The 15783-nt window shown below is 42.4% G+C and overlaps 1 protein-coding gene across 1 annotated transcript; it reads left to right on the forward strand.

The window, feature by feature from the left end:
- The first annotated feature begins 1034 nt into the window (after window positions 1-1034).
- snx27b (sorting nexin 27b) lies at window positions 1035-14327 on the forward strand. The gene is made up of 13 exons (XM_056443806.1): window positions 1035-1463; window positions 4419-4650; window positions 4783-4975; window positions 5211-5275; window positions 5368-5472; window positions 5606-5684; window positions 6453-6616; window positions 6697-6786; window positions 9858-9958; window positions 10934-11093; window positions 11360-11419; window positions 11514-11562; window positions 11688-14327. The coding sequence occupies exons 1-13, from the start codon at window positions 1132-1134 to the stop codon at window positions 11753-11755; spliced, it is 1698 nt and encodes a 565-aa protein (XP_056299781.1). The 5' UTR covers window positions 1035-1131; the 3' UTR covers window positions 11756-14327.
- Window positions 14328-15783: the final 1456 nt, after the last annotated feature.

Raw genomic sequence — 15783 nt, forward strand, 5'->3', positions numbered from 1 at the left:
TCAAGGACAAGATTAGTCAAGTTGCTTAACAACTTTAATTAGTTCTAAATACAAACATAAACTGGAATATCCAATGTGCACTGCATAACAGTCATGTCATTTTTAGATGTTCAGAGAAGTAAAACTTGATTAAACACACAAAGATGATCGATCTTCTGGGTTATTATGTTGGCTTGGAGGACTTATTAAATTGTGATCACTTTGAGTGCAAAACCACTGATGTTCAAATGTTATCAGTGAACAATAAAGAAAACAAATGAATGTTGTCATTTTGTGAATGTTTTGTAAGTGTTCCTAAACAAAATACACGTATCATTCAAACTTAGGCAGCTGAACATCTCAACTGTGCGTCTCCAAGGAAGAATGCCTTTAAAATCATCTTTAAAAAGCATAATCTTAACGTACTATGTCAAATGTCTCAACTCATCATTCAGGGACGCAACCCATGGTGAAATGTTGACTTGTGTACATGCATGGATGCATTACATTACGTGGAATGCAAGAAATAACATACTAATAATAACTGCATGTGGTCCTTAAAACGCTAAGTATTAGTTTAAAACTATTTTGGCGCACAGTGTGGATAAAATCAAATAAAACCGTAATACGCAATAATCTTCATTCACATGTTGGTAAAGATGTTGGTAATTGTGCTGTGTTCTATGTTCTCATGATCACCACTAAGTTGTCCAAATACTTTATGCTGCTATGATGCCTCCTTGTGTGGAAAGCTTTCACTCTGAGGCGTCCATAACATTTGTTTCCCTGTGGTCTTGTGTGGCTGAAACAATGAGCCGAATGAAGTATTTCCAATCCAAAATTCGGGCTCAACTGGCTGACAGTCAGACTGGTTTATAACATTGATCATTTAGTCAGAACATAAACTGACTCACTCACGACTTGTTTGTATACGGTTGCGTGCCCTGCCCAGGAAACTAGCCAATGCACCCGTGAGCTGAATGGAATGCATCCTCGGGCAGCCTCGTGAATCATCGGACTTTGTCGGCTTTTCCCGGCGATCTCGTTCAGTTAGCTAGCCGAGCTGATTAGCCCGCTACGACAAGCTAATATTTGTTGGGTATTTATTAATGTTCGCTGACTTTGAGTGGATGATACATAGAGTATAGCAACATGGCGGACGTCGAGGGACAAGGAAGATGTTCATCGGTCCCTCCGTTGCCTCACCCTTCTTCTCGCAACGACTCCGGTTGCGGTAACGTTACACCGGGCACCGGAGCCAGCTGCCAGACGACAACTACCGTTACTTCAGGCCCGCGGCTGGTCCGGATAGTGAAGTCTGACTCGGGCTATGGGTTCAATGTCCGGGGACAAGTCAGTGAAGGCGGACAACTGCGAAGCATTAACGGGGAGCTGTACCCTCCGCTGCAGCATGTCAGCGCGGTCCTACCGGGAGGCGCCGCCGACAGAGCCAGTATTTCCAAGGGGGACAGGATTCTCGAGGTGTAAGTGGCTACTCTCTTAGCTTCACGCAAAACATATTTAAGTAACGTGCACATTACTTTATTATCGGAGAGTGATTGCGAACCAAACATTGAGGCGAGTGGGACTTTCGAGCATCATCCGCAGTCTTTACTGGGAAACGGCGGCGGCCACCTGGAAGCCTGAGCGCGCGCACTTTGGCGCTGGTCTTGCAGGGCAGAGGTTCGTCCTCATGAAAGGAGTGTCTGTGGTCTGTGTCGGATAGAGACGAGCGAGGCGTCATTACACATTCCCGTCACACTCAATCTCATTCCACTGATCCACGACATGCCGCATCTCCTCAAGTCCACACTTTGCACACGTCCATGTGATTGCCACCAGATGCAGTGTGTGCTGTGTCTGCATCGAGCTTACAGTCACCTCTCAGGCAGACAGAAGCCACAGCAGCATCACTGAGGCTGTCGGGTCGCCACACATGGATCTGATGTTGCATTTAGGAGAGAGGAGATTATCCTCACGAGCACGTTAGTTTGCGTGGAGACTGCTTGCTGGTGTTAGGCTCTGTTGCTATGGAGAGGCACACGCAGCCTGAGTGTGTGTCTGTGTGGGATAAGGTGATGCAGAAAGGGAGGGATGCCTTCAGTTCAATTCTGATTGGCTTCACTCTCCAAAAGTCTGGATCTCATTGGCTGGCTTTTGCACAGTGCTTTGTTAATAGATGGCCTGCAGTAACCTGGCAGTTTGTTGACCCCATTATTATATATAATAAGTATATTATTATACTGTGCTTGTGTGCAAGCGTGTGGATGTATGTGTGTGCATCTTTGTATATTGTATATGCAGGACATCCTGTCAGTCAGTTTTTAATCTGTATTATATTGGCGTTATTCATTATGATGAATGAAATGTTTGTATTCTAGTTCATGCATATCATTTGCACTAATTTATGCTGCTTCAGTGTTAGCAGCAACTAACAAGGCGTTAGATGGTCTTATCTCTCGTGTCTCTTATGCTGTAGATAAGACCTGCCCATACTTACTATCGATATATATCTTTGCACATTTATAAACAACTCCTGCTTCTGAACCTATAACAGAATAATTTATAGTGCAGGACAACTTTTATCAGCCGCTCACTTGATAATAACGACTGTGTATCATGTCAAACACTCAGCACAATACCCTGTCTTTTTTGCAGTGTATATTATTGTGGCACATTTAGCTTTGAGTTTTTGCGTATGTATGACGCGTCTCTGCTTTTGAAAGTGTAAGTAAACCTAGGTCTAAGTAAATGTGCACTGAGGACAACATAGAGAACAGCAGTGATACAAATAAATACAATAACTATTGCCTTGAGTTAGACACACAAAATAACTGAATATATGACACACAGAAACATATTTATAATGCTCAGAAGTGCTGATAGTGCAGGTGTAAAGTGCACTACATCAGGTGCTTATTATAAAGTCATAAAGCTGCTAAAATGAAAAAGCTGCCAAAATGCTTACTTGGTATTTTGTGTTGTAGACATTTGTTCTGTCTCCCACCTGCAAGATGTCTCCCCTCTCGGTCTTTGCTTATTTACACCGACATAATCATCTTTCAGCTTTTCCATGTGCACCCTGCTCCGAAGCATCCATTTACTCGATTGTGCATTCATATCTCTTGAGAAAAAGTTATCAGATATTCGAAAACTTTAGGCGTGTGTGAACCTGTCAATAAAAGCAATTCCATAACATAATGGCTGACAAAACAGATCAGCTGTCAGTCACACATTTTTTGCATCAATGTGATGAACTGCCTTGTTTTGAGAACATTGTGCGTTATTAAGATTACAGTCTAATTCTTATATCCTAATTTTTCTCTTTCTATTTCCCGGAACTTTGAAAGTTGTCCGTGGGTTTATAACGGAGACGACAACATGTCATCTCGTCAAGGAGTCTGCTTTCACAGCCTCGTTGTGTAATTCGTTTATAGCCTAATGTCAGCGTTTTACTTCCGCGATTACAATTACGCTTCACACGTTTATCTGTGAAGATTTTCTTTATGGGTAAAACATGTAAGTATCATTAACTTGTGTTTGCCACAGTGCGTTTTTATTCTGCAATTTTTCAAAACCTAACAGAATAATCCTCTTGGCTTCTTACCGTGGGAACCAGTGCGAAGCTAACTTCAAAAAGACGTGGTCCCTGCAGCCCTCTCTGTTGCACGCCGCTGGAAACATTGCAAAGGTCCATGACACTTAAAGTAAAGAATAATATGATTTACTTAATCAAATTGTGACATGGTTTACGCTTTAGTTTGCCAAACGACACGTTACTTTGGAATATGTTTTAAATAGTGTCATAAGCAATCGCTCGCGGTGATGCTGACAGCTTAATGCAGCGGCGTCTCTGTGTTTCTAATGCTCAGCTTTCCCAATGACATATTCCAAAGGTCTTATTCCTGAGGGGATTTTGAGGACAAAGCCTTTGTCATAATAAAGTCGTGCAGAAGCTCTTTCACTTGATTCACTTAAGAACTCTTTTTCACTTTCTGCCATTTCATTCAGGATGTCTGTTCTCTTTTGCTATTTCTCCTTGAGATGAGCCTACGCTATGAAATGATGATGAATTATAAGTATATGAATACAACAGTCCTGTGTTAATGCTACCTTTGAGAAAACTAATTTTCATTGTTGTTTTCTGCATCAGAGATGTTTTGATTCAAGTCTATTTAATTTTTTAAGCCAGTGTTTTTTATTATTATATTTTATGTTGTGAGATGTGCCTCTTTTTGTGTTTGTTCTCCTTTTTATTGAAACCCTTCCAGTAGAATTCAGTGCTGTACGAACACAGTGTTCCAGAGATATAAACAGTGTAAGATGGAATATTGTAGGCAAGACAGTGTTTCTTTAAGATGAGAAAAGGCTTTGTGTGAATAAATATATTTCTTAAAACCTCAACAACTATCACATTTCTTCCTCTCTGTTTTCTACAGTAATGGTGTGAATGTAGAGGGAGCGACCCACAAGCAGGTGGTGGACCTGATCCGGGCTGGAGAGAGGGAGCTGGTGCTGGCCGTGCTGTCCGTCCCACCCCAGGAGACCGACTGCTTGGATCCCGGAGATGACATTTCAGCCCAGTCCTGCTGTGACTACTCCGAAAAGCAGGCCGTCCCCATTTCTGTGCCGAGCTACAAACACACTGAGCTCAACCAGGAGAAGTTTGTGGTGGGTGCCACTCTGGATGAATTCATATACGACTAAATGAGAGGAGGAAGTTGATTGAAGAAGCATGAATAAGGCAACGGATCGGTCTTGAACTCCATTTAAATGTTTCTCTTTCTCTGCACTCACGTCCAGGTATATAATGTGTACATGGCAGGAAGGCAGCTGTGCTCCAAGCGTTACCGTGAGTTTGTGATCCTACACCAAAACCTCAAGAGGGAGTTTGCCAACTTTACGTTCCCCAAGCTGCCTGGGAAATGGCCCTTTTCCCTGTCAGAGCAGCAGCTGGACGCACGGCGCAGAGGCCTTGAAGAATACCTGGAGAAAGGTCAGGCAGAGAAAGAGACGTTTTTTTATAATTCGTAATTAGTAGTCGGAATTTAGTGATTAGTTTCATCCTTTCTGGGGTTTGTAAAGTTAAATAATATTGGGAAAGTGTGGAACGGTCTGGGATAAACACTGTCCACTCCAAAGTCCATGACTATACCTTTGGTTGTATTGCATTATATAACCACGGTTATTTCACATAAGAACAATCTGTGCTTTTTGTATATTGTCTGCAGTGTGCTCTGTAAGAGTAATTGGAGAAAGTGACATCATGCAGGAGTTCCTGTCTGAATCCGATGAGGTAAAAAAGGAAGAAAAACCCATGTTTGTTTTGTTTTGCAGTCGTTTGCATGTGATTCACCGTGCAGCCTGTCTCTCCCTCTCATGACCTAGAACTTTAATGGCGTGTCAGACGTGGAGTTGAGAATAGCCATGCCCGACAAAACCACGCTCACCGTCGGAGTTTGTAAAAACTCTACCACAGATCAGGTCTACCAGGTAAACAGGCCGTTATAAACCGTTATAAACCATTATAAACGTGACCCGGTTACAGTCATCTCGCAAGTGCTTCACGCTTTCTGTTTCCTTTTTTTTAACTCCCAGTTATTCTGTCTCTCTATTTTTCTCTCAGGCTGTGGTAATGAAGCTGGGAATGGACAGTGTCACAGCCAGCTATTTTGCTCTATTTGAGGTCATCAACCACACCTTTGGTTAGTAAGAAAATGCAATTGAGCTTTGAGTTTGCCTGTATTTAATGTTTCTACGTTGAGAAGATGTTTTCCATCTTCCTTTCAAACACAAATTGTGTCTTTAGTTGCAGCCAGTATCACCCAATGACAGATACAGTATATCATGGTTTCTCCACAGCCATCAATTTCTAAATAGTCTAAAATATAATACCCGAGAGCCTTTGTGCATCAATGTTCCTCTTTGTTACTTCAACTTGATTTCTAAAATCCAGTGTGGTATAAGGATATACATTATTCTATATTCCAAGCACCACTGAATTCGTACTCCATGAACTGTGTGCTCTGTCTGTTACTGCAGAGCCAGAAGCAGCAATGCAGTGGCAGTAACAACAGTTCACACAAGTTCAGAGTGGTTTCTTTCAGCCAAAAAATTAATTGGAAGTTTAGAATATTGCGGAGAAAGTAATTCATGTTTTTTTTATCGGTGGCAGATTAAATCATCATAAATATTTGCATTCCTTCCACCCCCCAAAGTCTCATTTACAGTATTTCGGAAATCGCCACCCCTCCTCTCGCCTTTCCTCACTGGTTACATTTTAGTATCATTGATGACTTGAACTTGACACTTAATGTTAAACGGTAACCTTTCCTGACGGTTGAATCACTGAAAACGACTTAGATAAACTAGGTAGTATGTAAAGATAGAACACAACTTTTTTTCTCGCCACGTAAGAATGGGACATCGCCCTCTTTCATTCCCTCCTGTTTGTCTCTCTCTTTATTCCTCAGTGCGTAAGCTTGCCCCCAACGAGTTCCCCCACAAACTGTATGTACAAAACTATACCTCAGCCATCCCAGGAACCTGCCTCACTCTGCGCAAGTGGCTCTTCACTACAGAAGAGGAGATTCTGCTCAATGACAACCAGCTTGCTATCAACTACTTCTTCCACCAGGTATGCCCGTCTTACTTCGTGGTGTGTTCATGAATGTGCTTTTTTGTAGCTTTGCTTGACCGTGTCCCCTATTTTTGCAGGCTGTAGATGATGTGAAGAAAGGCCTCATCAAAGCGGAGCAGAAGTCCTACCAGCTGCAAAAGCTGGCTGAGCAGAAGAAGCTGTCCATGGTCAGTCTCTCACACACGGACACACACCACACTGATCCACGACTGCTATTCCTGAATAACTTACAGAGGCAGATAGAGTTACGCATTGCACTTCAGTGTGGTACAGGTCATCCCCTCTCCCACCTGTTAACTCTCCCTCACTGTGTGTGAGTTAACAAAGGGGAGACGGTACAGAGCCCTCTCGGGATGGAGGTAGTCTAACGGTGAGAGTAGGGATGAGAATTGATAAGATTTTAACGATTCCGATGCCTTATCGATTCCTGCTTATCGATTCGATTCCTTATCGATTCTTATTGGGCAAGGGGTGAAAAAAAGAGCACAAACGGGTTTATTTACATTAATTTTCTTTCATATAATTTTCTATAATGCTGCACACACCATTACAGTATGTATACATACACATTTAAAAAAAATTAAATAACCAAAAACATTTATACATATTCCTCTTGAACTTAAAATAAAACTTACATAACTTAAATAAAATGTATTCTGTTTAATTTAAACATGTTCCTAGAAATTACAGTGCTCCTTCCTTTTTTTAAAAAGGGTATATGAACTGAGCTGCCAAAAATGAAACTAGCAGTGGCAAATACCAAGTGTGCAACCATCAATTGTATGGATCATCAACAATTCTTGTGCAGAAAAATAAGCATGTCTGCTTTCTCCGGGAGGATACGCGATCTCTCAGGACTTATTGTGTCTCCAGCCATGGAGAACACTCAGGTGGGCTGGAGGATGAACACAAAGATATGAGGAGGTGTCCAAGACGTGCTGTAGCCTGTGACCCAGACAACCAGCCTCTGAACCGGTCTGACTCTGAACCTCATCAGCTAAATTGGATGGCAATGGAGATTATTTATATAGTGAAAGCTGGTTTACACAATGAAACAAATGGCACGAACAAAATCGCTGAATTTGCTGAGCTGACATAAAGCCACATTAAGAGGGGAGGCAAACACTACCTCAATATAGGGGGCTGAAAATGGAAGATTCTAGAGCTAAACTAGCGTAGCTATATGCTAAGTTTAATAATGGATTAAAAATCGATATGCTCAGTTTAATAATGGGTTAACACGATAACGCGAACGTTTGCTGATAACACACGCCCTCCGATAATTAACACCGTTACGATCAAACATTTCTCAAAACTGGACTTTCAATCCAAACGTGAAGTGATCAATAACGGGACCAATGCCGGAGCTCAAATGTGTGCTTCAAATGAAGGGACAGAAGATAACTTGATTGACTCCACACAATAAAGGCAAATTGCTTGACACAGTGAGTGGTTGTGATCACTTTGGAGGAGTTTACCTTGGACAGAAAGAGATGAAGCGCCGACGTTAGCTGAGCTGCTGCATCGAACACATGACATTCCTGTCATTTAATTCCACGCTGTGTTCAAATGCTTATTCATATTGGTTGTATTTCCTCCCTTCGACGAAATAGACTTTTTACACACGTTACAAGTGGCGTAGTTGTCATTTTGTCGTGTGAAATAGAGCCAAACTTTAGAACGCCTCTGCCTAGTTGCCATGTTTGCTGCAGTCTGAAGAAGAAACTAAAAAAGTTTGCGCATGCGCAACGCCACAGAGGACCGTTAGCAGAACCGTTACAGTTTTTTTCGATTGCTAAACGACAGCGGGCACAACTGGAGTCACATGTGCAAAACTCTAACCACAGTCTGCACTACCAACAGTCACCTGAGCTAAACAGTTCACATCACCTGCAAAACTCATTCCAAGCAACACAACTCTTAACACATGGCTCAAAACACGCTCAGTGCAGCCAAACACTCTGCACAACCCTCACTGAGGTAACACACACTGAGGTAACACACTGAGGTAACACACACTGTCACCCAGAACACACTGAGAGTAAAACACGAGCATCAAACACCAATACAGAAAATACTAACTTTTCATCTTTACAGTTTGAACAATTTCAGTGACTTCAAACAAAGTAATATTTTCTTCAAAGAAAAGAGTGACATTCTTTCAGATGATTTATTAAATTTTTTAGAACATAACAATTCTTTAAGGTAAATGAAAATTAGCAGTTTGCTTCAATAGTCTGTAGTAATTTACGGAATTACAGTAATGAGAAAAAAAAGGTAGAAACTAAAAGTACATACTGTAATTCGAACAAATAATTGAGGGGCTAATCCTGCCTCTCTAGCATCAGGCCACATGTTTTCATCAACATCACATCTAATGTTCTCTCTTGCCATGCACCTGGGGAAGAACCTTCTGGAGGGCCTGATCCATCCCTGGCAGTCCTCTGGACTCGTGTCCTCACATCCGGCACGCATGGCTTCCAAAAGAGACATTTGGTCATGTGGGTGGTGACCAAACACTTTTGTTGCACCCTCAACCCTCAACCTGCCTCTCTCAATGAGACCATGGTTCACGACATGGTCTATAAGTGGAGCCCTTATTTCAACTGGAATAACAGCTCTTTGTCTTCCTCCACGCATCCACCCTCTCCCTGCCACCCTTCTCCCTCCATGAACCCGTCTTCCTTGTTCCATTTCCAAAATGAGTCTTTCTGAGCTCTACCTATATATACTGTAATATATATATATAGATATAGATATATATATATATGTGTGTGTGTTAAATAACAAGTCTAAAACAAGACACCTGCTTAGCCTTTCAGCTGAAATTGCAATCAGCAGTGTTTGAAAGGCACAAGGCTGAAATGTATTCCGTTTTGAATGTGTGGTTCACAGTTTGGACAGCAGTGTGTTAGCGTTTGAACAAAGTGCTGTAGATCCACAGTGTTGTGCAGGTTGTGGTTAAAGTCATGGGATAAGTGTTAGAGTTTTGAAAACTGTGTTCAAGCAATGAAAAACAAACTAGAGTTTGGTCCACATGAACTGCTGCTGTGCAGACTGGAGTTAGAGTTTTGCACATGTGACTCCAGTTGTGTCCACTGTCGTTTAGCAAAATGAGGAAAGTGTGCATAGAGAAGGCCAGTGAGTTCCCCTGTGTCCGGAAGCATGAATAGATTACTCCACACATATTGTCATATAAAAAACACCGTCTTCTCTCCTCTGGCTCTTTCTTTCTTAGTATCTGAGTCTGTTGAGGGACTGCGAGGGCTACAATGAGATCATATTCCCACACTGTGCCTGCGACTCTCCCCGTAAAAAGGCTACCAGCAGCACCCATCAGCATTCACCGAGGAAGGGACACTCGAGGCAAGGGGCAACTGTTTGTTAGTGTGTGTCTGTGTGTGTGTGTGTCTGTGTGTGTCTGTGTGTCTCTGTATCTGTGTGTCTGTGTGTCTATGTGTGTGTCTCTGTGTCTGTGTGTGTCTATATCTGTGTGTCTCTATATCTGTGTGTGTGTGTGTGTGTGTGGGTGGGTGGGTGTGTGTCTGTGTGTCTCTTTGTCTCTGTCTGTGTATCTGTGTCTGTCTCTGTGTGTATCTGTGTGTGTGTGTGTGTGTGTGTGTGGGTGAGTGGGTGTGTCTGTGTGTGTACTTGTGTATCTGTGTGTGTCTGTGTGCGTCTGTGTCTCTATATCTGTGTGACTGTGTATCTGTGTGTGTGTGTGTGTGTGTGTGTGTGTGTGTGTGGGTGGTTGTGTGTCTCTGTGTGTCTCTTTGTCTCTGTGTCTGTGTATCTGTCTGTCTGTCTCTGTGTGTCTCTGTATCTGTGTGTGTGTGTGTGTGTGTGTGTGTGTGTGTGTGTGTGTGTGTGTGTGTGTGTGTGTGTGGTGGTGGTGTGTGTCTCTGTGTGTCTCTTTGTCTCTGTGTCTGTGTGTCTGTCCTGCTGTGTTCATCTGTCTGTGTCTCTGTATCTGTGTGTGTGTGTGTGTGTGTGTGTGGGTGTGTGTCTGTGTATCTGTGTCTGTCTCTGTGTGTCTCTATATCTGTGTGTCTCTGTATCTGTGTGTGTGTGTGTGTGTGTGGGTGGGTGTGTGTCTCTGTGTGTCTCTTTGTCTCTGTGTCTGTGTATCTGTGTCTGTCTCTGTGTGTCTCTGTATCTGTGTGTCTGTGTGTGTGTGTGTGGGTGTGTGTCTCTGTGTGTCTCTTTGTCTCTGTGTCTCTGTATGTGTGTGTCTGTGTGTCTCTGTATCTCTGTGTGTGTGTGTGTGTGTGTGTGTGTGTGTGTGTGCAGACATGGTTTGTCTGCATAATGGAGTGAGTGTACTAAAGCCTCCATGTTGTTCCAGAACCAGGTAATTGCATTCGAATGGGGGGAGATGCAGAGGTGGGACACGGATGAAGAGGGCATGGCCTTCTGCTTTGAATATGCACGAGGAGAGAAGAAACCACGCTGGGTCAAGATATTTACACCCTATGTGAGTATCACACGCATGTTATTACACGTGTGTTTCCAGTCTTTGTGCTAAGCTAACCAGCTGCTGGCTGTAAGCTTGAGACACAAGAGGGGTTACCCATCTTGTTCTCTAACTCTTCACCATGAAGCAATACGTGTATTTCCAAAAATATCAAACTATTCCTTGAAAAGAAAATATGTAAACCATATACACATCATTCTCACGTGTCTTTTGGATCTAAATTCATGTTTCTCTCTTTGTATTTTCCATCCATGGCTGATGTTCAGTTTAACTACATGCATGAGTGCTTCGAGAGAGTCTTCTGTGAGCTGAAGTGGAGGAAAGAGGTGAGGACCATCTGAGGGCAGACTCGCTCTATTACAAGCCTTTTACATTTGTCATTGGGCTTCACTCATACCTGTGCTGTGTGTGTTTCTACAGGTGGAAGAGGAGGCTACAGACAAGGACAATAAGAACTGCAGTAAAGATGGTATGTGTGGCAAGGTAAGGCTTTGCCTGCCTCTGTCCGGTACATGATTACTCAAGAGCCTGGATGAATTTATCTGTTTTCGGTTAGTTTGTGCGTCTTCCTCCTGATTGCTGTTTCTGTTTCAGAATATTTTCCAGTTGCTGAGGCACAGAAAGGATGGAGGCACCTAGGAAGGGAGATCGTTACCTCTTAAGCTGACACCGACCCAGCTCAGTTCAGCCCTCATCGAGCCCCAGGCCCGGCAACACTCCGCTATTAACTACATGGTCATCATTTCCACTCCATCAGCTACAACCTCAGAAGCTACCCCCCCCCCGATACATGCAAAACCAACTAGCACCTGCAAATGAACAAATCGAGAAATCAGAAGCAAAAAAAAAGCAACAGACACATGAACCAGAACTCTTGAATCCAGCGGACTATAATCATGCATTAAAGCAGAGCTCTGTCAAAAGAAATGAGGTCTCTCTTGACTCAAAGTCAGGGATTCATGCAATCCTTCTTCTTATTGGTTGTGACTTGAAGTGGAATGTGACTTTTTGACCCTCTTCTGAAGGAGTCCTCCTGGGAAGAGAAGCTGAATAAGGAAATATTGTTGGATTTACAAGGGAAAGTGAAGCTGTGAGTGCTCGCAAACGGGAACACAGATAATACTGATCAGAGATGCTGAGGCTGACCACAGGAAGACACTTGGTTTTCTCCATTTACGGATGACAGCAGCAGTTCTTCTTTGTTTCTTTGGCCAGTTGTTAGCGCGCAAGTGTGTTTGTGTGTGTTATGCGTCCACAATGAGAAACTGTGAGGCCCTCAGAATGTAAGTCACAGCTGAATTACACCCATTTTCATCGGTTTAAAAGATAACTATTAACATTGTAATGTGGCAAAAGAGAGACGGGAGAGAGAAAGTGGACATTTATTTATATATTTCTTTCATTCAGAGTCACAGCTGTGATTATTTGACACATGAGCTGGAACAACGTTAAACTTTAGACTAATGTTGCACTTTATCAAACAGTATTAACAACCTCCAAATGTGGGAAATGTCACCTAAGAAGCAGATAGTGAGCATATAACTGTTACTAGCCTGTGCTTAGCTTACATTGATTTTTTTCTGACTACAGTATGATTATATACGCTGCCCCATCAAATGGCACATGCAATGTACAGCGTCACGCATTCACCTTGTATGTATTCATAGTATCCCGTGAACACTCCATGCTCATGTTTTGAAGCCATCGTAGTGCGGCAGTGATGATGTGGAGCACTGATCAGTGAAGTGCATCATGGGTATCGTGTATTACCCATAAGAGACAACAGGGGTCCTCCTCCTGCCGGCTCTCCTACAGGCCCTGATTGCTTTGTTTCTGAGAGCCCCCTCAGGATTTATCATCGGCCTGTAATCCAGGAGACCGTTCTACTTGCTATTCATCTCTGTAGCCGGTACTGCGCAGTACTGTTGAACCACTTTGGCTCTCTGGAGTCGGCTTAAGTGGAACGAGGATTTCTTTGCAGAAGATGGGTCAGCGTCCACACTTTATCAACATGAAGATAACTGTGCACGTAAAGGCTTTTAGCAACTGATCCCAGAACTGTGGCGTTTGATGAACACCGTCATTCAAGGTCCCTCGAAATGAACTCATGTTGTCATTCCTGGAATAATGTATTATACATCATGTTATAAGGTATAACATAATTATCTGATGACGCAATCGTGACAAAATAAAAAAAATGCAATTAGAGGCTATAACATCATTAGAATATGATTACATGCTGCCATTTAATAAGAAGCATTGCACGGCGTAATATTTTACTGGTACTTCCATATTCTTTATTATCTTCCATTTAGAAGGACATTTTAATCGTTAATATTTTATCCAAAAGATACCATACGTTCAGTTGCTTTGAGCTTTTACAAAATGAGCCCTCCGATAAAATAAGAACATTCCAAAATAAATATACTGTATGTCATAATAAGGCTTATTTATGCAAATTCACGAGTAAGATAATCAGACTGATGCTCAAAGCAAAGAGCTGTGTGGCGCTTTCATGTTTTACATGAGAGGAAGCTTCATGTGTGCAAAACAAAACTCACCAACTCATGTTCTTACTTCTTAATCTAAGTCATGTGATCGGTGTATGATGCCAGTGAATGTTTGTAAATGCCAATATTCAAATTCCCCTATCCCGAAGTTCTGCTCGGCTCGTTTTGAGAATATCAACAAGTACAAGCAAGTAGAGTCTTAGATTGGAGATCAGCGGCGCTTAAGAGTGCCAGCTTTAATGATGGTGCGTTCACAAAAGCCCTGTTGTGTGATTAATGAGCCTAAACAGGTCTTGGTGGGTGTGTAAAGGAGGTTTAATGTAATGTGTTGAGTCTTGAATTGAGAGAAGTGCAATCCTAAAGGCCGAATGCATTTCCCAGGATCCGTGTCGGTTTTCCTGGGCCGTGTTTCACGTGGTCGATTGTCTGATCTCACCGTCAAGTGTGCGCACACAACTCTCTCTTTCTCTCTCTCTCATGCTGACTAAAGTGACGTGTCACTCGTTTTATTTATTTCAGTAAGATACTATATGTTAAATTCTGCATCTGTTAAGTTTTTCACCCGATATCGTTTGGCTGTCCATAAGTCACGCTGGATCGACAACCTGCAGACTCTGTGACTTGTTGAAATGTAAAATTTAAGACAAAGTGTTTGGTTACGTCGCTTACTGTAATAAATTGTAACATATTCTTTTAAATAAACCAATTTATTGATGCAAAGTTAGTGTGTGTGTGTGTGTGTGTGTGCATGTGCGTGTGTGCAGCTAGTGTGGGTCCTAAAGCTTAGGGCGGGTTAAATTCAGAAGTCAATTTAACTTTTTTGCCTTGTGTATGTTTGTGTGTGATGATGCAAAAAGGTTTGGTATGTTTTTATGTGTGTGTTGGAGTCGAGCCAATATGATGAAGTTACACTAGCAGACTTCACTTCTTCTCTCGCTCTCTCTTCGTGGACACGTCTGTTTTCTTTTCTCTCCTGCATTGCTGTCCTTTTTCTCCCAACAACTCTGACTTTTAATTAGACCTGGGAGACAATTACCCAACAGGCAGTGAAAAGGACATTCCACATCGACCTGGATCGACTACCTGCGTCAGGTAATTAATAACTATTGACTGTTGGTGGTCTGGATGTTATCCTGAGACATTTTTAAAAGCTAAATCCATGGGCCAGAAACCTACCCTGGAAGACGTCTTACAAATGGTCCGCCTTGATCAGGTTCTTATCACAACTTATTCACAGAAATTTGTGAAGCCTTGAAGGTTATTCTTTTTCTTTTTTTTAAAGAAACCAAAACAAATAAATTTGTTTGCCAAATTGGAGGTTAAAATATTAAAATATAGAATTGGAGATCTGACATAAGAGCATTACAGTCAGAACGACTGATTGTTGAAAACCTGTGATGGACTGGCAACCTTTCTGGGATGTTCCTATTCCTCCTCTGCACTGTTAACATGGAACAAGCCGACTGACCTCAAATAAGATGGTAAACTGATCAAATATTAAAGTATTGTGTGTATTGTATCAATTTTGTAGTTTGAATTCATCAACAATTACTCCCTCTCTTTCTCCCGATGAGCAAACTTAACTGAACTGACAGCAGTAGTTTACGTGTGTGTGTGTGTGTGTGTGTGTGTGTGTGAGCACCAGAGCTTTATAGTATGCTGGTTACTGCATTAGCTCTGCAGCAGGTTTCCTTACGTTCACCTCGTGGTGCATGAGGGTTTCGGTTGCTCTGCCTTGTGTGATATTCGATTTGGGTGCAAATGTGTACGACAACTGCAGCCACATACTGCAGGGGCCCTGATATTACAACAAGATCCCACTCTCCTGCTCGCTGCATCAACCTCCACTGGTCTGACTCTGTTTGCTTCTCCTCTGAACAAACAGCTCCGTGTGAAGTGTCGACACAGAGCGGGCGACTGAGCCCCCGAAGGAGGATCTTAGATTTATTACATGTGCTGTTTTGCTTCTCTCAGCTGTGTGAGGAAGAAGGAGCTACGTAGGCAATTCAACTGCACCGTGAATTGCTCCAATAGTGAACGGCCATGCCTGCACACATACAGCAATCAGCAATCAGCCAAACTCAATCATCAGTGTGTTTGCAAGATGTCAGTCAATCATTGTACATGGTCAGAGATCCTTGAAATCCATTTATTGCCAGACATAATATGTCTAGTCACCA

This window comes from Pseudoliparis swirei, chromosome 22, assembly GCF_029220125.1.
Source record: "Pseudoliparis swirei isolate HS2019 ecotype Mariana Trench chromosome 22, NWPU_hadal_v1, whole genome shotgun sequence".
Taxonomy (NCBI): Eukaryota; Metazoa; Chordata; class Actinopteri; order Perciformes; family Liparidae; genus Pseudoliparis; species Pseudoliparis swirei.